The sequence below is a fragment of the Neolamprologus multifasciatus genome, chromosome 20, assembly GCF_963576455.1.
Source record: "Neolamprologus multifasciatus chromosome 20, fNeoMul1.2, whole genome shotgun sequence".
NCBI classification, from domain to species: Eukaryota; Metazoa; Chordata; class Actinopteri; order Cichliformes; family Cichlidae; genus Neolamprologus; species Neolamprologus multifasciatus.
In genome coordinates, this window is record NC_140458.1 from 10,748,743 (window position 1) to 10,773,136 (window position 24,394).

Sequence of the window (24,394 nt, forward strand, 5' to 3'; positions counted from 1 at the left end):
AGCAAAAAACTCAAAGTATCAACCTGCTCATTTTACTAGTATAATGCAAACTTGACTTTAATCTCAAAGTACAATATTTACAAATACAGTTTAAACAGAATTCATCTTCTTGTTTACAACCTGCACAAAAGTATAAACTGAAGTAACAATTGTCAAGCACCCAGTTTTTCCATCAAGTCTGTCTTGAGTCCAAACTATTTCCAATTCCAGTTCATGGTCAAACAACTAATACTATTGGCTACAGAGAACAAGGGTCTTAAATGATTCGAAGGCTTTTAAATATGGAATCAAACTAAAAATGATGTTTGCATTTGCAGCTTGGTCCTAATCACATTAAAATGTTTCAGTCAAAAATAAAAAGAAACATTGACTATTAAAATATAAAACATGTTTTAAATAAAACCATAATTTCTCACTGTTTAGTTGCAACCAATTTAATGATGAGAAAAACGTTTACCTCGACTTTGAGGGGTGAATGACAACTCAGCGTTATTTAGCAGCTGCCTTGACTGCTCTTCAGGACTGCAGTCACTGCCTACTTGGCTGCAAGATGTGTTAAGTGGCTTCATGGTGAGTTTTCCATATGCTCTGCATCACTTATTAAATTACTGGCATTTATCCGTCATCCTCATACAATCTGCAGCTCAGGTGTGTCAGTGAAAGAGAATGTTCTTGTACTTCGTGTTGGGAATCTGATCTCTACTCTTCAGCCTCCTCACTGCTTCCCTCATGTGCTTGGGCTGAAGTGGTGGTGTGTCTCCCCACTTCTCACAAACATCCAGAGCTGTAAAGGCAAAGACACCTCATGAAACTATAATTCATATAACCTCGTAGTCTGGGTGATTTCGGTTTTCTTAAATCCTCCAACTAACCTTCCTCGACAATTTCCCCAGCAAAGACCTTTGCAATACCAGACATGGCAATAACCACATTCTGGGACACCGATGATCCTGTTATTGACTGGATGAGCTAGCATTTTAAAATAAGAGACATCAAATCAATACAACATTTTCAAGGTTTTTTAATACTTCCTCTATTAAAAAAACAAACAAAAACTATTTACCCTTTTAATGGCAGCCTTAGGGAATGCAGAACGTCTGTACATTTCATAGCGATTCAGCTGCTCTTCAGAAAATGATGACACCAAAACTCTGAAAATGTTATGGAGTTATGGCGAATTTTCGCAAATTACATAATTTCAAGAATAAGAATGATGATCTGTGAGATTAAAAAGGTCGTCTTACTGCATCTTCTGTATTTCATCTTCATCAACCTTGTGCCGCTTCTCCTTTTTCTTCTCAGGTTCCACTTTTAACCTTTTCAAAGGAGGCTGGCCAGAGGTTCCCTCTTCCTCATCTTCTCCCCCTGGTGTTTCCTATCCAGCGGAAGACAAAATTATTCAGAAATACTACAAAGAAAGAGACACCACTGTGAAACCACATAACAAAAACACAAATGGCAGCCTAAAAATTCAAATCTGATCATTCAGGTTTTAGGATTTGTTGGTTTAAACTTTTTAGTATACATATGGTCAGTTAAATGATTTTTAATGTAACATTAATTTTACTGTAATAAAATATTTATTTAAAATGGAACTGAAACAGTACATTTAAGTTTGTCAACCAACTGTCTAGGGTCTTCTTGTTTTGGCTGCTCTCTTTAGGGGTTTCTTCAGTGGATCATCTGCCTGCATCTCATCCTCTTTTATTATACACCAAACTCCCATATGTCCTCCTTCACTACATTCATAAACCTCTCTGTGGTCTTCTTCTTTACCTTCTGTCTGTCAGCTTCATCTTTAACATCCTTTGTCCAGTAAATCCACCATCCCTCCTCTGTAGATATTAGAACCATCTCAGCCTTGATTCTCCAACTTTGTCTCCAAAATACTCAACCTGAGGTGACCCTCTGATATATTTAAGTCTAGGGATGGGTACCGGTATCCGGTGCCGTGATGGCACCGGTTCTTTCATAAACGGTAGTAACCAGACCGAAAAGCAGCGCACATTTCGGTGCTTTATTTCGGTGCTTTTTTCCCCCCTGAGCTGTGATACACTTTACAATCATTTTACATTTCCGAGGATAGTAGGCGGGCCCAGGTACGTACGTTCTTTTAGAGCAGAGCTACAGATTAAAAATGCCCAAGGCGAAGTGGTCAAAAGTCTGGCTGTACTTCACAGCAAAATATGCAAACTCAGCAGCCTGCAACAAGTGCTTTAAGCTGATACTGTGCAAAGGAAGTAACACCTCGAATCTGATGAAACACCTGGCGACGCATAGCGTTTTTTTTAAAAGCCGAGAAATGCGCCGTATTTGATAGCTTGCTGCGAGACCTCACACCGTGCACATCTACTGCGGGTGTAGTGCCTGTTATCGGACCCGGAGTTTGCAACATCCCCCAAAAACCCGAAGAGGAGAGTCCTGGCCCCTAGCCCTGCCAGTGTAGAAGGAATGATGACGGATGATGATGGCAGCAACAGCCGTTCTTCTCTGAGTGAGTAGCTTAATGTTGTTCGTGTGTAATTTACATTGAGTAGGCTAACCACGTTATTACATTAATGCATGTAAGGTGAACTAGCAAACATCATCATAGCTACATGTGGCTGTCTTCTTGTTTGATGGCAGATACTCCCTTCACCCTGGCCAAAAAGGCTAAAATGACCAAAGAAAAAGTGGAAGACAGTTAAACATGAGAGGTTTTTGGACAAAGTTTGTGTTCTCCATTCTTTAAGCACCGGTTTGAGCACCGGTTTGAGCACCGTTTAAACACCGGCACCGTTTCAAAAGTACCGGTTTGGCACCGGTATCGGATAAAACCTAAACGATACCCATCCCTACTTATGTCTAACCCTGTCCATACTGGTCACTCCCAAAGAAAATCTTAGCATCCTTAAACTCCACCCCCTGTCTTTTTGCTACCCCCACTGTCTCCAAACAACACATCATTGCAGGTCTCATTACCATCGTGTAACCCTTCCACCCTTGCTGCTATCATTCTGGCATAAATGACCCCTGACAAGCGTCTTCACTCGCTCCACCATGGCTGCATTTCCTTGTTCACTTCAGTTTTGCACGGTTCATTGCTTTGGATGGCTGAGCCCATATATTTATAGACTAATCTACACTCAGTACCTCAGCTCCTTACATCTTCACTTTTAAGCCTATTCCCCTCTCATTCAATTACATGTATTCTGTTTGCTTCTACTGACTTTGATTCCTCTTCTCTCCAACACATATCTCCACCTCTCTTCTATCTGCTCCCCATTCCCAGACCACAACACAGTCTGAAAACATCAAAATTCACATAAACTATGACCTACCTGACCTCATCTGTTATCCTGATGTACCTTTAACCTATATGTAATTCCTGCCGCACACATCACCATTGTCTCAATATCCTTGTACATGTCCTGCAACACCTTTCTCTGCCTACTTCTCTGCCACTCCAGCCTTATCATGCTGTAACAGCAATCCTCCCTTGGCACCCAATCATTTCCTCTCTCTAGATCCACGGGTCATTTGTTACCATATTTCCATCTCTATCCTTAATCGCCCTAACCTTCTTCAAATACTTTCCATCTTGATTTCTCCGTCTACCAGTCGATACAAGTTCTTTTTCTCCTTCCTCACATACATCTCACTACAAGCCTATGCAGTGCGTCTAGCCTTCCAGTACTCCTGTTTACTTTCTTCATCGTCCTACTTATCCCACTTTATCTTTTATAACCTCTTTCTTGAATAACTTGTGCAAATGACGCTCGAAACTCACATGTTTATTTTCTTTAGGCTGATCTTGCGACGATGTCTCTAGGTTTTCATTTGCAGGTTTTTCTGTGGCTGAAGGATTTTCACTCTCGTCTGACTTCAGGTGCTCCTCGTCGGTAGGAGATGTCCTCTCAAGTGCATCCTCACTCTTGATCCGTGCAGGGTCTGCCATTTTACTAATTTCACTTTAGATTCTGCAAATGTCAAAGAAGTTGATGAGATACTTACCCCAACTCTAAAAAGCTAGCTACAATTATCTAAATTACTTAGTTGTTTTAGCTGGATAGCCCAGAAATTAGGTATAATAGTATTAATAGCAGTGTATGGATAAAACTTTACAAAAAAACAAACGAGTATGCACATACCCTGTACGCAGCTAGGCGTCAACAACGCAGCGGCAACAATCTGGCCGTCAATTTAAGCTAACGATAATTAGAAGCTAGCGGGGACTAACACATGCCTGATTTACATAATATACCCCAGTACACAAAATTATATTCTAATGAACGCAGTAGCTATGGATTATATAAATACGTAACCACCTACAGTAAGAGGTACGATGCATCAAATGGCTAATTTCCCTGGTAATGTTGCTAACACAGCATACGCATTTCCGTTTCCGTTTTGTACGAACTTTATTAACACCGCCTTCTGTGAAGTTACCAGCGAGGAGCTATGGAAGTAACGTTCAGATGTTAGGAATAAACAGGACGATGTTCGTTCATTTGTTTGTTCGTTTCATTTTGCTTTGTCTTTTTGCCCCTTAATTACAGCGCAATATTCAGTAAATATTCAGGCTGCAAGTGGCTTCTGTCTGAAATAAGTAAAGCATTATATATTCCTTGGTTTTCTCTTGTTATTTCCCAGATTATCTACTTTCACTGGACAAAATGCTGTAAAACATTTATTAATTTGACCGGAATTAATACGATTAGAGTTGCCTAGCTGCTAATGTCAGGTAGTTCCATTGATAGTAAGAGTAATTCACAGTTATAGTTATTCATAAATATTTATACTTAATTTGTGTTCTTCTTCTTATTGTTATTATTATTGATATTATTACTAGTAGTATTATTTATACTTACAGACTACCAATCAGTAATTTATAAAGCGTTTAGTAAGTAATTAAGGGACTATGTATGGACGTTTACTGTGGATACAAGAGGTCAGAGGCGAACAGATCTTAAAAGCACTGAATGGGTAAATCCTGCCTGTCTCTAACCAATGCGCCATCTTGCTTATACCCATCCACCTTCTGATTGAAGCAGTAAGGGCGGCGGTGATAGGGGGTATAAATGTGTGTGTGTGCGAGCGAATGCGTGTGCGTCTGAAGGGTGTCGGACTGGAGATGCATAAAGAAAGGGCAGTTTCAAGGAAGTGACGGACGACGCTCAGTGGTCTGGTCAGAGGAAGTTTGTTCGATGCGCCGTGCTGTTGAAGGAAACTTTTCACTCCAGTGAGCGCCAGAAGCACCCGTGGATCGGGTCGGACGGATCCAGCGCGGCGGAGGGAGCTTTTGTTTCCCCTTCACACTTAGCAGCACTGAGGAATAACTTGAGGTCGGGAGAAAGAGGGGCTCGCACAGGAATTTCACTCCCATAACCGACCCCCCCTCCCCTTTTTCCTTCTTTTCCCCGCGCCTCCTTTGATTTCTTTCTGGGATCCGCGATGGGAAAGGAGCAAGAGCTTCTTGAAGCGGCGCGCACGGGAAACCTGGCTGCCGTGGAGAAGCTTTTATCCGGGAAGCGACAGTCCGCTGGCGGATCGTCTGGGACCGGTGGAAGCGGCAACAGCGGTGGCCACGGCGCCTCCTCTCATCCGCTCTCCAGTCTGCTCAGGTAGGCTTAGGGAAAGCCGAGGCGAGGTGGCTCTGACTACATGGGAGACAGACAGCAGCTTTGCCCCTAGCGAATATTACCCAATCCTTTATTGTTACTGCAAGAAACGATGTTTCATGTTTGCATGCTTCCCTGCATTGTCAAACAATCGCAAGCCAAACCAGTGCAGCGCCCAAGCAATGGCATGCTTCTTTGTTAGCCTACACCTCCTGTGTTACTGCCATTTCTACTGTAATGTGCACAAACAGCCTGAGAGGAAATTATGCAACTTAACTAAAGAAATCTGCAACGAATCGGCCCACGATTACGTTTAAAGAAACGAATTGCAGGTGTGTCAGTAATTATAATGCTTACACAGAGTCTGGACGTGAACACAGTCACAGGTCTGGAGATGGAAAGTCTTGTCATAATTGGATTCTCTTTGTTTAGCAAAATTCTCTTATTATAAGGAAATCTTTGTCCTATGCAACCTCTGACTATCCTCAGCTTTGTGTGAACCAGGAATAGGACTTTCTCTTTTTAGTAGTCACTGGAGGAAGCCCTCAGTGAGGTAAACATTTGATGTGGTTTGTCACATCTATTAAAGACCTACTCTGTATGGTTAGAAAGAGTTAGCTCTCCTTCCTCCTGCTCTCTCTGTCAGCCTTCAGTAGTTATGAGGTCACTATTAAAAACTGAAAAAAACAGCCCAGGGTTATGTAAAGTAGCTGTCATACTTGTCCACACTGTATTGTCTGCAATTGATAGTGACTGTGGACATAATCAGATTCAATTACCCAAAATCACACACTGGGTAAAGCTAAAAGATGTACTAAAGGGACAAGCCCTTAGTAGAAGTATACGATCCCTGTAAGGTTGTGCAGATGTTGAGAACATTAAATAAGATATTAAAAAAAAAAATTAAAAAAAAAATCAGATAAGGTATTTTTCATTTTGTGCTGTATGTTATCTGCATTATTGGCTCACCACAGTTTGATTCTTGATTTTCTCTCTGGTGACAGATAATGTTTGTTTGTTTTAATCATAAAGTTTCTGTGGTTTACAGTGTGTTACACGCAATATGAAAACCTGCAAAGAAAGAATTTAAAGTCCTTTTGTTGAAGAAGAGTCGACTCTTTAAAAATATAAGGCTTATAGCCTTTCTAAATGCTGCCTCTCATACAACCTGCAGGTTGCCTGTCTGTGGTTAAGTGTATGTCAATCATGTAAAATTGCTCCCTTGGGTTTCCTGGTAACAGCCGCCTTCCTCTGAGGGAGAAGTGTTAAGGCAAAGCTCGGGGTGATGCGCCACTGTGTTACTTAGTGGAGACTGCAAGATTTGCTTGAGATTATTACATTAAATTCCCCTAATTGGAAATCCAATTCAGAAATGTCATGCGGTGAAGGCTGACTCGTGTCATCCTCACTGCTCCGTGGGCGGACTGGCGAGCCCATTGTGTCATCTCATTTGTGTTGAGCAATCGTTGTTTGGCAATGGGATCTCTGGGAAATTATTGGCTAGGCTCGGGAGGAAATGAATAGGTGGTGTGTAGATCTAAAAAGCTTCTGGCTGGTGACACTTGAGAATACTGGACAGGCTCTTATAAGAATTTGCATGAGTGTTGACTATGACTGGCTGCTTTGGAGGGCTGTTTCTGTTCTGCATGACATTTGATTTAGTTTCGACAATGAAAATGTCAATACATCTAAGGGTATTACAGTGGATTGGTACAGTGGCACAGGCTGTGGGTTTGTATGTGCATGTTTTTTCCAACCCCCTTTTATCAAAATCTCTTTGCAACCCATTCATCATCCATTGTTAGAAAGTGCAGGCCTGTAATCCTGTCAGAGGAGATTTGATCTGTGGCTAAGACAGCTTTCTTTGGCGAATTTTCGCCTGTTCTGGTTGTGTCAGCTTGTACCTCCGCTTGATTCCATATTCACTTCTACTTGTGTAATAACACTTTTCCTCTCTTCAAGTTGCTTTTCAGGCTCAGTTATATGAGATGACATATAATGACAGTTATTGCTGTTGTCAGTTGCTGTTTGTATTTGACCATGTACATTCAATATAGTGGAAAAACCTACTCGTTTATCGCAGAAAGAAACCACAGGCGATGCAGATGAGTGAGCTAATCAACTTTTGTCCCATTCCTTGGTGTGTGTGTGTGTGTGTGCGCGCATGTCTGTGGGTGTGTGTGCACTCTGGAATGGAACGCATGTTACGACTTGCAGTGTTTTTGTGCGCAGGCTGTTGTACAGCTCTGCTCGGCTGAATGTCTGCTTTCCCAGGAGGCGGCATCCCAGCCGTTACCATGGTACAGACACTGACCCCCGGCTTGTTTAACACCCCTGCCGCCCCAAACATTTGTGGTGCTCCATTAACACCGAAACGAGCTGGGCAGGGCTTCCTCAAGTAGTAAGATCAGTGTAACCTTTTTAGTACTACAGCACAGCGGCGGCTACTCTATTTAAGTTACATTAATCTAATTTTAGGGCCTATATTTACTTGTTTTTCCTCCATACTGTAGTTTTTACTAGAAGCCCTATGACCCTTTTTGAACCCAGAGGTATAAAGGAAGAGACCAACACTAGTATTTCCTGGCCCAGGTCATCCAAACACAAGCAGCTGCAGCGGTTACACCGGAGGTAAGACAAGTCCCTGGCAGGGAAAGTGCTTGCCCACTGAGGGGAAATTAACGGAGGAATGCATGGAGTCCTGGACAGACGCTCTGAGAGCTTAGCCAGATGAGGGTTGGTCTCCCAGTTCCACAGCAGTGTCCTTTGTCCCACTGACAAAGCGTCAAATGGTGCTTTTCATATTCATTTCAGCCCAAAAAAGACCATTCTGGGGCTTTTCTATACTTTTTTTTTTTTTTTTTTTAGTTTTACAAAGAAAATTGAGCTGTCATTTGGACTGAACTGGACCACCTATTAAGAGTTCTCATTTAGCCGTATGCTTCTGAAAGATGTTGACTGAAAGAAGTGGGGCCTTTTCAGTGTTTGGAGATAAACATTGGCTTAAGATATTCACGAAGGTCTTTTGAAATATAGTTTTCCTAAGGGATGTTTTTCTGCTTTCTGAATGCTCGCTAGGATCATCAGCTTTGATACTTGGTTAGCATTTTAAGAGGCTTGGGCAAAACTCCAGATCTTTCCATCCCATTACATCCACAATTTCTGGCTCATCCCAAGCAGACACATGCTGTCAGGCTGCTGTCAGCCGAGAGAATATATGCTGCAGGAGAGCTTGCACCTACTGTCCTTTTGAAAACACTATTTTCTCTAGCTTCTCTTTGTATTGCGACCAGTGTGCAAGTATGTGTGAAGATGGGTTGCAGGGATGACATGTGTACAAAATGACGGGCTCACAGCGGGGTTTGGACACCCACTGTCCTTAGCTGTGTTTCAGAAAAGCTGGACTTTCTGCACAAAATGCCATTTTGAGACATTTTGCATGAAAGTCTGTGTTAAGAAGGTAGCGTCTACTTTTTCACAACCACAAAGAGCCTCAAATCATTTCCCGATAGAAATCTGGGCCAGCAGCAGGCATGGCAGTTACATTTCATCATGTGTTGACCTCTGAACTGAAAGAATTTGTAGCTGCTTCAACCCAGGAGGGAGCAGTGGTAGCTGGGAAATCTAACACCACCATGTTAGCATTCCAAGAGCGTCTGAGTTTGGGATGCTCTGCTCTGCGTTATGTTTCCGGCTCGTGTTTGTGTAGCCTGAGAAAGCAGGCTGAAAGGCACTCAGTAGTGATGAATTCCACATATGTGTGAGAGGTGGGAGCAGAAGCCGACAAATACAGCATCCTTCCCATGCAGTATGTAGCCCTCCATATTTTAAACTAGTGCTGGTTGGCTAAAAATAGATTTCATCCAAGTGGGTCAAGGGGTTCTTCATTAGCTTTGTGGGGAAAAGGCTGCTTTGAACCGGTCTGAAATTAAAATATAATTAAGGGGGCCAAACATCTAGGCAGCACAAAATATTTTTTTTGTGCTGCCTAGATGTTCAGAGACTTCCAAAAGATTTATTCTACTTTGAATATCAAATCAATAGCCCCAATTTGGGGCTATGGTTCAGCTGACATTACAGAGATTTATGTACAGTCCAGTGGAGAAATGGAAAAACATGTGGTCCTGAAACTCGTCTGGTTTCTGAGATAAAATGCTGTCATTTACACTTTCTATCTGCTCTTCCTGCATTAAAGAAACACAAGTTGATATGACAGCTACACACAGACACCTACACTGACTCTTATGGTCATGTGTTTATACGAACCGTATTTAACACCAGCTACTAAAAAGTGTTTAGTAGCAAATGGACAAATATAAACTAACGTTGATGAGCTTGCTATTTCTCTGTGTGTGCGTGTGCGTGTGCGCGTGTGCGCGTGTGTGCGTGCCCATTTTGACCAAATTTATAAGAAGAAACTTTCTTGTTGTGTGCAGGCCCACACGTGTTCACTGGCTACTTGCAGCCCCCAGCCCAGACTTTTTCATTTGCCTTGCCTTCTAAGCGGCGTCCTCTTTTATCTCACACTCTGCTGCTCTCAGCAGCCTCAGCGGCCCACCTGCTGGGCCCACACCAACCTCTACTCCACCTCAAACTTAAAACATGTTGTACTTGAAGCCAGATTAATGACAGTGCCCCCAGTGTGTTGACACAGGAAACAAATTTGCCTCAGTCTTTCTTTCTCTTCTTTTTTTAAATTCCCCTTTGCTTTGGTCTTTCTGCAAAATGTAAGAAAGAAACTGAACAAAGTTCTCTGGAATGATTTAACCTGTGACTAGGCAGATTCACACCATACTGTACCTGTGAAACGCAGAAATGCATCTACTTTCATATTCACACCCACAGATCACCACAGAGAAGGGGAGATTAGTGTCAGAGTCATTTTAAAAGTCAGTGTCAAATTTAAAGAATGACCGTGCTGGCGAATTTCTTTTCAGCAAAACTGAGAATCTTAAATAACTCTAAGTGGATTCTACAGAAAATCAATTTCAAGAATTGGCTTGTGTGCATAACGGAAAATAACTGCCTATCAATCCAACAAGATTTGAGCTGAAACTGAACATGAGCTTGTTCTTTCAAGCAAAAGGCTCAGCGGATGCCAGGGCAAACATTCAGATGTGTTTCATGTGCAGGAGCATCGGCTGTGAATCTGCAATTAAAAGTATTCTTGTTTCATCTCATTCTTTTTACGTCTACCTACCTCACCTCCAGCATTTTCCATGCTAGTCATCTTGATTATGCTGCCTCGCACTGGACTGCTCTGATCATAGTGGGCATATGACATATATTCACACCTCCTGCTGTAACACAGTTGCACTGTGAAGTGCTCAGTGTGGTGTATTTATGAGGCACGAAGTCTTAATCAGGCTTCATCAAGACTGTGTCGCCTGGTGGGCTGCTGCATGTCTGTCACACAGTTTGATCCGTTTGAAGCGTTTCAGACTTTCGCAGCACTAAAACAAGATTGATACTGTTCGCGAGCCTCGTTGAAATGTTTATCGTCACAGTTAGGATTTCTGAAATGAATGAGACTGTTCATTTATTTAACTAATTTCAAAGACCTCTTGCCTCAAGGATTCTTTTTGAAGCACTTTAATCAAAGTGGGCGATCAGTGGGTCCTCCACTTTGATCCAAGCTAAAATATCTCAGCAGCAACTATGTGGCTTGCCTTGAAATTATGGTCAACCCTAGTCCCCAGAGGATACAACCGCAATTGGAACCACAAGGCTTTCATTTGTGGTTCAGAGTAAAGTCTGCTGACAACTGTTGTAGCGATTGTTATGATATCTTGTAGAGACATTTGAGTCCCCCTCAGGATTCCCTGTAATAACTCAGGTAATCTCTTAACCTGTCGCATAACACTGTTCTCACTGGGATATTTCTGCTAGCTTGAGATGTATTATGTGTAATCACCAAAGCAGGGAGCATTGTGAATCTTAATTAATGAATGTTGCCATAGTCATTTAGCTAACAATAATGTATCTAAACACAGTGTCACACAGCTGTTGGGCATGAATAAAATTCTATTTGATACCTAATACAACATGAGCTCACTATGAGTTCTAGAAAAGTTTCTCCATAAATGGTCAAAACAATAAACCACATGACCAAGAAGTTCTCTTTATCAGTAGCTTTAAGACTTGTTAGTCACAGACTTGTTGAAGCCGTGCCATACTTGTGTCATGCATTTGAAATTTAGTTGCCTAATACGTTTCCCTGTGCCAACTAACTCGTTATACTGCTTTGTAGCTATAAACACGCTCTCCTGTAAGTTCATCTGTAACAATGTGTATGATGAGCACGTACTGCTTAATTACAGTCATAGCTCTTCGGTCCTAACATCAATTAGATGTTCGCATCTTAACAGTCTTTTTTTTTTTCCTTCTTTGTTTATTAAGTCAGTGAGTGTAGTACTCAGCAGGCATAGGGAACTGTGGCCAGTGCTTCAGTCTCTGCTGAGGAGAAGATGTTCGAGTAGACTATTTGGCAGCAGGGCATCTGGTTGCAGCACCCGGCAGCAGTATGCATAATTAAGCCCAATTTCCCTGACGGTGGGCGACATGTGCCAGTCACTGCTGGGCTCACTGCCCTGGCCTAGACTAATCCCTGGCAGTGTGGTTACACTGCTAATAGGCTGGAGGGCAAATCTGTTTATTTGACACTGGGTTCACACACACCTGGGTTCTTATTTGCTTAAACCTGCTACTGCATTTTGCGTCGCTCTTTTCCCGGGGCTCAATGAATAAACATTTACATGCACATATGTCATTTTTACCACTGATGCACTCTCAGTTTAAAAATTAGATATTTGATAATATTTTGTGGGATTATCGTGTTTGTTATGTTTAACTCCAAACTAATAAAAATCCTTAGAGTATCTGACATGACTCTGGCAGAAATCATGTTCACAGATGAAATAATGTGCTAAAACATCGTCATTTACATCACACTGTTTGTTAATAATAAAAGAGCTACACGTAATGTTAGCTAATGTAGATGTGTGCAAACGAATGCAGCTTTACTGTAAATGACCTGAGTTCACTGGCCCAAGATGATGTAAGCTTTTGGGAATGTTGATCAAATAATGCTGAGGTTTTTATTATACCTGCAGTGCCATGATTTTGTATATTTCTGATACTTAGAGAAAGATAACACGATAAATTACGATTTTTATTCATTAAAGGAACTTACTTTTTCCTCATAGTCAACTAATTGCCCCCTAAACGTATTGCTTGTTGTACCAACTGTTGCACAAACTTACAGCCAGACATTTTCCTTCTGGATTTTCTGGCAGAGAGCAGAATTCATGGTTCCATCAATTACAGCAAGTTGTCCCAATTCTGAAGCAACAAAGCAGTTGCAGACCCATCACACTACCACCGCCACGTTTGACTGTTGGTTTGATGTTCTCTTAATGAAATACTGTATTTTTCTTGAGATGTAACAAGAGTCAGACTTTTTCATCAGTCTACAGAATATTTTCCCAAAAGTCACAGGCATCATCAAAATGTGTTTTGGCAAATGTAATACAAGCCTTTGTGTGTTTTTTGGTCAGCAGTTGATTTCACCTTAGATGCCACTTGTGTCTCTTTCTTATTGTTGAATCATGACCTCTAAATCTAAAATCAGGCCTTACTCGCCTCACTTAAGGTTAGATTTTATTCCAGCTTCTGTTCTGACTTCCTGGATGAGTTGTTGATGCACTCTTGGTAAGCTGACCACTCCTGGGAAGGTTTACCAGTATTCATATTTTCTCCATTTGTGCGTAATGGCTCTCAACGTGTTTCCTTGGAGTCCCAAACCTTTTCCAGACTGATATCAGTCACTTTGTTTCTCATTTGTTCCCAAGTTTCTTTTTCTCGTGGCATGATGTGTTGCCTTTAGTCTACTTGACTTCACGGGCTCTATTTAAGTGACTTCCTCCTTTAATGGGTCTGGCAGTAATCAGGTCTGGGTGTGACTAATAAACTTGAACTCAGCTTTCCAAAAAAAATGTAGTTGATCACACTTAATTCATGATTTAACAAGGAGGGGCAAAATAGTTTTCCACACAGGGCCAGGTAGGGTTGAATAGCTTGTTTCCTTTTAATATATGGAATTACCATTTAAAAGCTGAATTTTGTATTTATTTGGGTTATCTTTGTTGAATATTAGAGTTTGTTTATATAAAATAAAGTGTGACAAATATGCAGAAGAACTAAGAAATGAGAAAGGGGTGTGATCAGTCTGCTATTCATTGCTGACTAGCTTTAGATGAGTCAGCAACCCATTCGGCCTTTGTACCCGACACCCACCATTAGGTAGCAAATTTAGTCATAGGGTTTCCCAGCCCATCTATCAGTGGCTAAAACAATTAAATATTCAGATACCTTGATTTTAATATTGTTTGAACATTTGGGATGTTTGATGCTCTAGTCTCTGTTTTTATTTGTATACTGTCTGGTGTTTAAACATTTTAAGCAAGAAATATTGTAAACAGTGGGACTAAAATGGGATTTTACTTGCTTCTATTACTGGGTTTATTGACTATGGATAAAACTGCAATACAGACTTGAGTTATTTATCGTGTATTCAACATGATTTAATTTCAAGACTGAAAACCATACTTCAATGAGATAAATTGGTCTAAATAAATAATACATCAGTGACTTTTGGACTTGAGGGAAAGAAAGGTTTATTAAGCCTAAATATTCAGTATATATGACTAATATAATATTGTTAAACCAATAAAGTAAAGACAGTTGGGGAAAAAAAAAAGATGGAAAATGCTCTTATCCATCCTCATCTCTTCGTAGCCAGGCTTTGTACAAAGCAGAATTACAGTCCCCCAGAATCTCTTTCAAACTTAGGCCTCATCCTGCTGATATTCCCTCAGGCAAATTAAGGATTAGCTCAGCCTTTCAAACAGGAATTCCTCAGTCAGTTCCCATGAATATGCCCCCTCCCAAACCAAATCAACTCAGTTTTGACCATTGCCCAGCTATGGGCCTAAGCCCCATCCCTCAGTTAGGTTGGTTGTGAGCCGTAGTAAGAGGATGAAGTGGATTGTCGAGCACCACTCTGACTCATGCCCTTGAGTACCACGCTGCCAAAATGCTCAGAGGACGTAACACTTGTACTGCGCTTAAAGCTGCTGCTGCAGGCACCTCTGTTAATAGCAAACTGAAATACTGTGACAGTGAGAAAATGTAATGAGCTGACATCGTCATTCCCTCTGCGTGGAGGTGATTTTGATAGGATTAATGCTATAGCCCCGATTAAAAGTGAAATATTGCGGCAGTAGAATAATGCGTGCTCCTGTTTGTGTGTTTTGTTTTTTTTTATGTTTGGGGTCATGAGGATGATGTGAAACACTGTTTGTTTCTGTGTGGTATTTTTAGATTTCCCCTCTTTTTCTAGTGGCAGTAACACAACAGAGATTCACGACAGATGAGGAAGACCAATATGTAAAAACAAACTAAAAATACAGGCTTAAAGGTTATGACTTAAAATGTGAGAGGGAAATCTTGCAATATGTCTTATGATACAGCTGACTTCTGTCTTTCACAATGTTTCTTTCTGGAAGATTGTCAAAATTCTGGATGTGGATATACTCCAGGATACATAAAATTGCACAGTAAACTGTTGCCTTTACTTGTTTAAGACGATGGATGCACCAAAATCAAAGGTGCATGATCTTGCATCTCTCCTACTTTTTTTTTTTTTTTTTTTCTGCCCTGTGGCACATTTTGTTTAATTCTCCGGTTGTAGTCACTGCTCCGTTCATGTTTATGTTCATTTGTATATGGGATTTCTGCTTTAAGCAGTTATATAACTCTTTATCTAGGACAGCAACTAGCGGTCTGTTTCAGTCTCCCTTTTGATGTGTTCAGTGGACAAGCAAAGGACAGTGTTGCTGTTCTCTCTACTGCACATTCGGTTACTTTTAAAAGACAGGAAGTGAATTTGTGTGTGTGCCTGAAAAGTTGACATAATCATAGCTCGCATATTTTCCACTCTCTAACAGAATTTTATCTGTCCCTAACATTTCTTGCCACATGTTCCCACTAGTCTTTCCTCCTGGCACTGCTTTTGATATCCCACTTCACGCGTGCTGCCTGACTAGTTGGGATGACACCCAGAAAACCTGCTGCAAGAAATAAACAGCTTAGGTTGTTATGAGTTGTAGAGTGGTGCGTCTCTGCGCGTCCATGCTCTGTCAGGCCCATTGTTCTGCAGGCTACAGAGCCTTCCAAGACACTTATTTAATGAGACGGCTCTGACTGTGTAATTGCAGGCTGTTCTCAGAGCTATTATGGGAGATGTATTTTAAGGGGGCAAAACAGCCATTACTGTGGCAAAAATGAGCCGTGAATGTGGAGCAAAGTCACACTCTGTCAGTGGCATTGATATAAGGGTGAGCATCCACTGCCACGCTGTCTACACACTGATTATGTTACAGATCAATCTTCAGTGTATCTTTAAATGTGTTTGACTCTCAGACTGTGTGTTTAAATTTGTTTTTACATCGTAAAGAGTTGGAGATGCACTGTGCTGCTGCTATTCTTTTGCCATTCATAGAAGTTACTTGCTTGCTAGCATCAAAATTCCTACCAGTAATAATTTATGAAGCTATCCAGCTGTCAAAGCAGTATTTTGCATTTCAGACATCTTTCCCAGAATATCTGAAAAACCAAATAAATTTTGAAAAATTCTCATCTCTTTTTAAACAAATCTTCTTACATTTATGATTCTCTGTGAGGCCCAGCTGTTTTGCTCCAATTCTTTCAGTATGCCAGATGACTCACATGGTCTCACATATTTGGTTCACTAGTGCTGGGATTTCCTAGTCACATGATTTATTTAGGATGTTTTAAGGTCTTTCAGAGAGCCTCACTATCCCGTCCTGGCACTCAATCTCTCTTTTTAGCTCTTGAAATTACTCCCACTACTCCATCTTTACCACCGCTCCTGTCATCATTCTCCTCCCTCCTCCCTACAGTGCTCTTTGCAAATTAAAAGAAACAAACCAATCTAAGCTGACAGCTGAGTTCAGCTCAAATAAATGAAAGGCCAGCAGTAGTTTAGCTCTGTCTTACACTTTACCCCATCGGTGCCTTTTGGCTCCATCCCAAAGCTTTGTTTATTGTTAGTTAGATTACATAACAAAAGCCTATTCTACATCAGGACCTCGGCCAGAATAATCAGGCTTTGGTTGCACAGACTTATTGTAGATGAGCTCATCTCAGTGGCTTCCTATGCCTGGCAGTACTTTTTTTTTTTTTTTTTTTTCTTTCCTTTCTGTTTTTCTGTATTCCTAGTTTGATGGGGCTTTTGGCCCAGTGCTTCCTCATTCCTGACATCTCCTATCTTTATAAAGAATAGGAGAGAACATGAAGGTTTGCCACCACCTTAAAGTAGATGTAGCCGTGTGAGACTGGAGCCGTGAGATAGCAATCAGAATAGCAACAGTCACACCCGTGGATAGACTTTACAGAGGGATGGGCAATGTTTGTTTAGTGTAGGGTATGGTATTCCTGTTGTGTATTGCCTGTGTTATGGAAAACTGACAATCCTTTCTGCTTTTCAGTATCTGGAGAGGCCCCAATGTGAATTGCGTGGACAGCACTGGATACACCCCTCTTCACCACGCAGCCCTTAATGGACACAGGTAGATTAGCGATCACTGTTTGGAATTCGGGAATACGTCTGTTTATGCTCTGAAATTTAATGCAGTCTGGCCTGGCAGACCGTTGTACAACGGGGAAGATGAATCTATTGATTGACTGTTTACTAAGGCTCTGAGTATTTATTAATGTCGTTTTTATTGTTGGCTTTTTCTGACCTATCTCTTTATTTGTCTACAGCGAGGTGGTGGAGGTGCTGCTAAGAAACGAGGCTCTGACTAACATCGCAGACAACAAGGGCTGCTATCCTCTCCATCTGGCTGCGTGGAAGGGAGATGAGCATATCGTAAAGCTTCTCATTCACCAAGGACCTTCACACCCCAAACTCAACGAGCAGGTCTGCCCATGCACTTAGTCATCTATGTTAATGTGCATGTGTTAACGTTGGTCACTCTTACACTTCTGGTTTTGCTTGTACGTTCCTCATGCAGTACATGTAAGAGAAAACCGTATTGAAATGATGTCACTTTTCAATATGTGTCTGCAGCAGACCCATAAAGGCTTAATGGAAGCTTGCTAGCTCTCTTTTACGCTAATGATTCTTTCCTTTTCAGCACATTTGGTCTCTGGTAGTGTCAAGATGACATTTCTAATGGTTTAAACATCAACTATACGACGTTTATCCTTTTCTAAATAGACTAAAGTGGACATTTTTGCAAGAAGAGTCATATAGAGATAGTAAAAGTCTAGTGCAGCATGGCATGTATTTGAATAAGATGAACGTTAAAAAGACTGTGATGAGAGTACATGAACTCCAGTGCATCTTGAGCCTCAACTTCTCCTTTGATAATGTGATACTTGAAGTGCTTTGACAGCTTGCTAGAGTGAAAAGTGCTTGTTTCCTCTAACCATTTTAACTGTTTTAACTCCTACATTTGATATTTTATTTGGTTGCTTACCGCACAGATAGCTTCCAGACTGAAACCATCCCTGGCCTATCCTATTTGAGATGAGGAGAAATGACCCATAATGAGCTTTGCAAACCTAGTCAGAAACATTCGGTCAAACAAGCATTCGTCTGTAACCACAAAGTCACTCAGAAATATCTTGGTTTCATTGTGTGTCATTTCTCCCTGCCTGTTCATGACATCTAAATGTTTTTCTTCTCCTTTTTATTTAGTTTGGCTCATTTGCGACCATCACTCATTTGTTCATTGCTTGTCTGAACCAAAACCATCAACCTATCTTCTGTTCCTCCCTCCCAGAGCTCTGTAGAACATAAAGAGTTCAAACGCTGTGGGCCCTTTGACCCCTATATTAATGCCAAGGTGTGTACACAGTGCTGCCAAAACTTTTCCTTTAAACCTCCTTCTTTGCTTTAATGCTGTGTTGGCTTTCTGTGCTTGGGTGTGTTTGTCGCCGTTGCTTGTGGGGTCACTCTGCTGTAGAGATATGGGGAGGCTTTTAATTTCGCTGCTATCAGTCAATCTCTGCTCTCATGCTTTCTCCACATGTTGTGATGTCCAGTTATATTGAGATGTTATGTTTACCACGGGGGACTCTGTTGTACTAGCCTCTCGATCATGATTGTGAATACATAAGGTGTTGTATTAAAATGCCCTTGAAAGTTTAGTAAATGATGGTCTTCCAGGGGACGCTGTAGGTCATTTGAGTCTTTTTCCAGTGGGTAAGAAAAACCTGATTTAAGTACTGTAAAGTTGTTGGCAACACAGAGTCAGCTGTAGAGGATTATACTGGAAGGATACGCACACCCCACCATCAATTAAGCTATTATAATCATTACGGTATTACTCCAATCTTTCAAAGGCTGAAAGTTGTATGAGATAAAGAAGGTCTTCTGTGAAATCTTCCACTGGCTTTCAATGGATTAGCACAAATTCCGGTTTTCATGGTTCCCAGACAATAAAGTATGATGACTTTTTTTTCCTAAGGGGCCAACATGAGATTGAGATTTTTGTTGTCAGAGATAAATGTCTTAACAGATGGAAGATAGCAACACTGGTTACAGGGATTTTTATCTCCTTGAAGAGGAACAGAAACTTTGATCCCTGTGTGTTTTGTTTGCGTTTTTGTTTTTTAATCCATTGCCGCCGTGAAGCAATAATTTTCTGTTTCATTTTATGATCAGATAACGGAAAAACAAACTGCAGTATTTTGTGTGTAATGCTAATCAGCAGGAATTAGCATTATAGCATGCTGAATTAAATGCTTTTACATGACAGATTTGGAAAAAGTACATTGACTATATAAGAATGAATATAATCCATCAGTGTTGATGTAGAAATTGACTATTACTGAAATGAATTCACCTGGGAAGATTGAATGAAATCACTTGACATGTCCAATAAATTTCACTAAGGATAGACACATACTAGTCTTTTAAGTACAGATCATAGGTAACAGAGATTCATGTGAAGTAACTACTTGCTGTAGTACCTGCTATATTCCACCAGGCGCAACAGTCACAGCCTTTCTATGTGTGTGCAGAGTGTTCAGCTGGCAGTGGCATCCTCACAGTTAGTGCAGTGTACAGGGTGGACATGCTGGTCGCTCCATGATTTGATTTTCTGCAGGCAGGCCAGTAGATAAAGCTGCACACTATTTTAGTACATTGTCACGTTTCCCCTGGACTAATCTTCTTAGCATTTGGATGGGAAGGCTGATATACAGTACATCAGAGCATGTATTCTGTGCATGTGTGCATTAGTTCTAATGCTTTTCTGTTTATTCTAATTCAAGGATTTTAAAAACAATTATACTAAATGGAGTGTTTTTGTTCTGCAGAAATGTCAAAAATGTCTCAGTGTAAACACTTCTGAGATAGTTTGTGCCCCACTCCTGGTCATGAAACTGAATAATTGATGCCTTGTTATTAATAAACCAGAAATCAGGATGCAGTGTGGGTGGTGCGACCCTGGTTGTGGTCATGGTTGATGGCATCATGTGACTTAGTAGACGGTCTGTGCTCTGAATCCAGATTCATAAAAATCCACATCGAGAGCTCAGTCTCAAGAGAATGGGAAAGATGGGAGGTTTTCAATGTAAAAGTCTCTTTGAATCAACATCGGAGAGAGAGGTGTGTGTGTGTGCTTGTAAAAATGGGTGTATGTCCTCCTCCTGCTCCCACATCCCAGTTTGTGCTTGCTCTGCTGAAGAGGTGAGACATTGTCATAGTAACAGTGTCACGGTTTATTGGTCCTGCGGTGGCAGTGAGACCCAGTGGAGAGATGCTGGCTTTGTGTAAGCTGGTGTGGTTGAGTAAGGTGTGCGGTGATGCTAGACAAAATGTCTTGGGGACTACAGCTTCAGAAGTAACTCACTCAAGAAAACATCCTGGATTGAGTCCAGTTTGCTGTCATCCTGGTCCAAGAAGTTAGCCAAACTAATGTTTATTCATCACACCACCATTCTGTCTCCTGCTGATACTAACCTCTGTGGGAAGGCCACTTTGATGATGTTTCAAAAGCCTCAGCAGGGGAGTATTGGCCACTAGCCACAGGATGTGTCCCCCACACCAGTTTGGTTAGGGATATAGAGTACATTCTGTTCTTGAAATTTAGCTGAAGATTCTGGAGTTCAACAAAAAGTTAACAAGTAGCTATTTTCAGACTGAATCTAAAAACTAATCATTGTTTTCATGATTATTTTCTTAAACATGTTTATTAGTTTTGTCTTGTACTTTTGAACTGCTAAAAGCTGGTTGGGGGGGGGGAAAGAAATCATGTAAATCATGGAACTTTGTGGTTAAATAGTAATACACCAGTATATTGTACACTTGCAGACGTGACGTGTCATTGATGTACAGATGTCCAAGAGTGATATTTGCAGTATATGCAGTGACTGTAAATGTTAATTTGATCTACAAGAACTGGAACCTGGGTGGGTACTTGTAGAAGTGTTTATTTCATGATAAAGGAAAACAAATTTGCAATTAATGAGAAGAAACTAACAGCAAGAAAATGACGAAACAGCGGAAAGAAAGCAAATCATGATGATAATCTCCTTACCAAAAAAAGAATCAGTCGACGTTTCCCATGCGGAGTATCACATGATACAGGCAGGATCGTCATAGTTGGAATGTCGGCCTTATTGTTATGACCATATCTCATCCAACACCCAGTCCGGATGTTCAGCATTAATCATTAATCGGCCTTTTAAAATATGTTGAAAATGTTAACCGGCAGTGCAAAGCTTAGTCGTCTCTGTTAGAGCTGTTGCTTCCTCTTCATGTTCTGGTAAACCAATCACTGCTGGTGAATGTAAAATGCAGCCCTGCTGGTAGGACTGTCACCACAGAGATGAGATTCAAAACACAGGTATACTGCAAAATATAAAGAGGATTTATCTGGTACTGATCAGCTTAAGCTGGATTCATAGTCCTGCATTTATGTCTATTTGTGCCGCTCTTTGGCTAAGCAGAGAGAATTCAGCCAATGTACAGGCTACAAACACTTACTTGGTATTTCCAGGAAGCTGAAAAAACCCCAGTAACCACAACAAGCACTGATCTGAAGTACAAACAGTGCCTCCAGTGGAGTGTGATCTGTTAGTTGCTTTTTGTCTGTTATCACTTGTTTATTCTAAGATACATAACCAACAACAGCACAAACATGCACAAGAGCAGCCTACATTACTGGGTAAAAGATGGCTAAAACATGTAGATGTGTGTTTGCTAAGTAGCACCTACTAATGCACTATACCACAGCGATGCTGCTAATGAGCGTTGTGTTCACTGATTTGGCAAGAGCTGGTTCATTTATATGTAACGGACCTTCACTCAAGTGTTCCAGAAACCCTGCATGTGGTGCTCATTAGATCATTTTTATCACTGACCTCCTTTTTTCCCCCCCTTTTAATAAATTACCATATTTGACCATTATAAATCTTAGTTTGCCCAGACTTGTCATGCTACCTCTCATCCAGGCTTTCTTATATAGGTCACTTGTCTAATACGATATACAATAGGCTGGTGAATTCTGACCCAGCCTCAGATGTGCTTTACATGTCCCCACACAAGCCACTTTAGAGTCATCTAAAATAAGTATCCAAGAATGGAATAATATTTAATGACGATAAATGGAAATACTTTAGTTTGGTGCAGATTTAAGCCAAGCTCATGTGAGACTATATGCAGAAATGAAGCGGATCTTATGCCTTGCTCTCTTCATGTGCAGTGGAAGTTGCTGATGGAAGCAGTAGATGCAATATTTCTGACTTGGGCACCTCATTATCAAGCCGAACAGAGTTTCCCTTCCTTCCTCTAGGCATAATGTTTGCAGTGTGACAGCACGCTCATTTATCCCCTCCGTCTGCCACTCTAGTGTCCAGCTCATGCCTCGTCAACACTTTGCACTCCCTTCTGCTCTCGGCTTGTCCTCCAAGATCTGTTCTCAACTCATTCATGCTAAGAAGTGCATGAAGTATGCTTGGTGCCCCCGAGGGAACGATGTTTTGACATGCCCCCGAGGGAACGATGTTTTTTGATTTTTGATTCCTTATTTTAAAAAGTGCAATCAGGGTTTCAACATTGTCATAAGTGTAAGGGTGTGTCTCCCATGTCAGTTTTGAAAAATTTGAGGAGGAGGGATTGGGGGCAGAGCCGGGGGGGGGGGGGGGGGGGGGGGGGGTGTGTGTGTGTGTGTGTGTGTGTGTGTCTTTTTTTTGTGCAAATATAGAATAGAAATCAGCATTTCTCAGCAAAACTCTCCTCCTTCCTCAAACTCCCAAACAGGTCACCACTGTTCTTTAATTATCATTGGCTACAATTAAACTTAATTTTAATTGTTCCATGATTCATAATAAACCTAAAAAAATTTAAATTGAGTCCAGCTGCAAATGAGTGCTTCATTTTTTTTTTTAATGACTTCTTTTTTTTTCTCTCTCCAAATAACAGCAGAAATATTGTTTAAATAATTTTATCAGAAGCACCCAGAAAACAACTCTTTAGTTCACGTGTGTGAGATCTCTGAGCTGTCTGAATGCACAGAAGCTAGCAGGAATTCAATCGGTGACACTGGCATGCACTGAGGATGGGCAGCCCTTTGGCGCACTAGCTGCAACAGCTGCTCAGCCCACCCCTCCACCACCATCACCCACCACTACTACTACTACCACTTCCAGAGGCCAGGCTGACGTAACCTCTGCTTCGCCCTGCTGCCAGTGAGCGTGTCACGTGACTGTGGTGGCTAGTCAAACCGTGTTACCGTCTCCTAGCTGCAGGTTGTGAGAACCATAACATCCTGCCCTTCTCTCTGTCACTTGGGGTCTTTCTCCCTCGTCTCAGAATATTCAGCAGCATGATAACACAATGGGGTGTAATCTCCAGATGTTTTTGGTTAAACCACGGTTTGTCAATCAGCAGCATAATCTCTTCTTCTTTGACGTGCTCTGTGGTCAAACTCACGACGCAGCTCCACACACAGTAAAGACAGGAGACTGCCCAGGAAGTCTTAGCTTTGCTTTATGAATTTTAATCTTTCCCAGCGCGGCTGCAAGCCTTTGGTGTCATTTTGGGTAACAGCCTTCTGAGATCTATCTTGTTAGTGCGTGATTGTCTGACCGCTCATGTGGCCTGTGGTAGTGCAGAGGATATAATGCTGATCCCAATCTTTATAAAGCTGAATTCAATGCTGAAAGTCCTTCTTATATAACAATATAAAAGTGTTTCATCAGAAATTGCAAATTAACTCTGTACAATAGCATTTTTGAATGGGATTTGTTTGCTACAGGGCAAGTAGTCTGTGGAAATTAGTTTCAAACTAGGCTCCATATTTCAGCTCTCCAGCTGTCATGTCTTCACTCTTTCAATTTCTTTTGTCTCACATGCAGATTTTAATGCAAAAGCAAAGTAGACGGACTTTCAAATAGTTTTTTCTAGTTATGCTTTGTATATATGCGTGTTCCTCTGACGGCCTATGAATAAACGAGTTCAGCTGAACAATGTAACAAAATATTACACAAGACCCTGCAGTGTCTGCCCTGTAAATGCACTCCACATAAATCATAATATTAATGAGAAATGGAGTCTGTAAGATTTGTGTTCATATTGAATTTGTGCAAATGCGGCGAGCAACAAGACACAGGTTCAATTCCCGATTGGCTGGCTCATTTTGCTGATATAAAATGCTTACAAATAGCCATATAAATAAATTGTATACTCCTACTAT

The 24,394-nt window shown here is 41.1% G+C and overlaps 2 protein-coding genes across 12 annotated transcripts in view; one reads left to right on the forward strand and one right to left on the reverse strand.

The window, feature by feature from the left end:
* Window positions 1–30: 30 nt before the first annotated feature.
* Window positions 31–4,428, reverse strand: taf11 (TAF11 RNA polymerase II, TATA box binding protein (TBP)-associated factor). 2 transcript variants are annotated; one of them, XM_085146138.1, is made up of 6 exons: window positions 4,312–4,428; window positions 3,770–3,959; window positions 1,245–1,375; window positions 1,064–1,151; window positions 873–969; window positions 31–784 (listed from the first exon to the last, which is right to left on the reverse strand). In XM_085146138.1, exons 2-6 carry the CDS (start codon window positions 3,935–3,937, stop codon window positions 654–656), a joined length of 615 nt encoding a protein of 204 aa, XP_085002264.1. In that variant the 5' UTR covers window positions 3,938–3,959; window positions 4,312–4,428; the 3' UTR covers window positions 31–653. The 2 variants fall into 2 exon arrangements, with proteins under 2 accessions (XP_085002264.1, XP_085002263.1); XM_085146137.1 differs by having other exon boundaries at window positions 4,131–4,385.
* A 570-nt stretch (window positions 4,429–4,998) lies between these two features.
* The window catches only part of anks1aa (ankyrin repeat and sterile alpha motif domain containing 1Aa), a 70,178-nt gene continuing 50,782 nt past the window's right edge, over window positions 4,999–24,394 (forward strand). For 7 of the 10 annotated variants that reach the window (XR_014871564.1, XR_014871565.1, XM_085146094.1 and 4 more), the window contains exons 1-4: window positions 4,999–5,603; window positions 17,171–17,251; window positions 17,448–17,604; window positions 18,473–18,535. Coding sequence is in view for 8 of the 10 variants with exons in the window: in XM_085146094.1 (XP_085002220.1) it covers window positions 5,434–5,603; window positions 17,171–17,251; window positions 17,448–17,604; window positions 18,473–18,535 (471 nt within the window). In the remaining 2 variants the exon portion in view is untranslated. The remainder of the gene's footprint in view (window positions 5,604–17,170; window positions 17,252–17,447; window positions 17,605–18,472; window positions 18,536–24,394) is intronic. The other 3 variants (XM_085146097.1, XM_085146096.1, XM_085146098.1) reach the window with 2 other exon arrangements.

Coding starts and splice junctions, on each gene's coding strand:
- taf11 (XM_085146138.1), bottom strand. CDS start 3,937: ATGGCAGACCCTGCACGGATCAAGAGTGAGGATGCACTTGAGAGGACA. Junction 1,376..3,769: donor AGCCTAAAGAAAATAAACAT/GTGAGTTTCGAG, acceptor TCCGCTGGATAG/GAAACACCAGGGGGAGAAGA. Junction 1,152..1,244: donor GATGAAATACAGAAGATGCA/GTAAGACGACCT, acceptor TAACATTTTCAG/AGTTTTGGTGTCATCATTTT.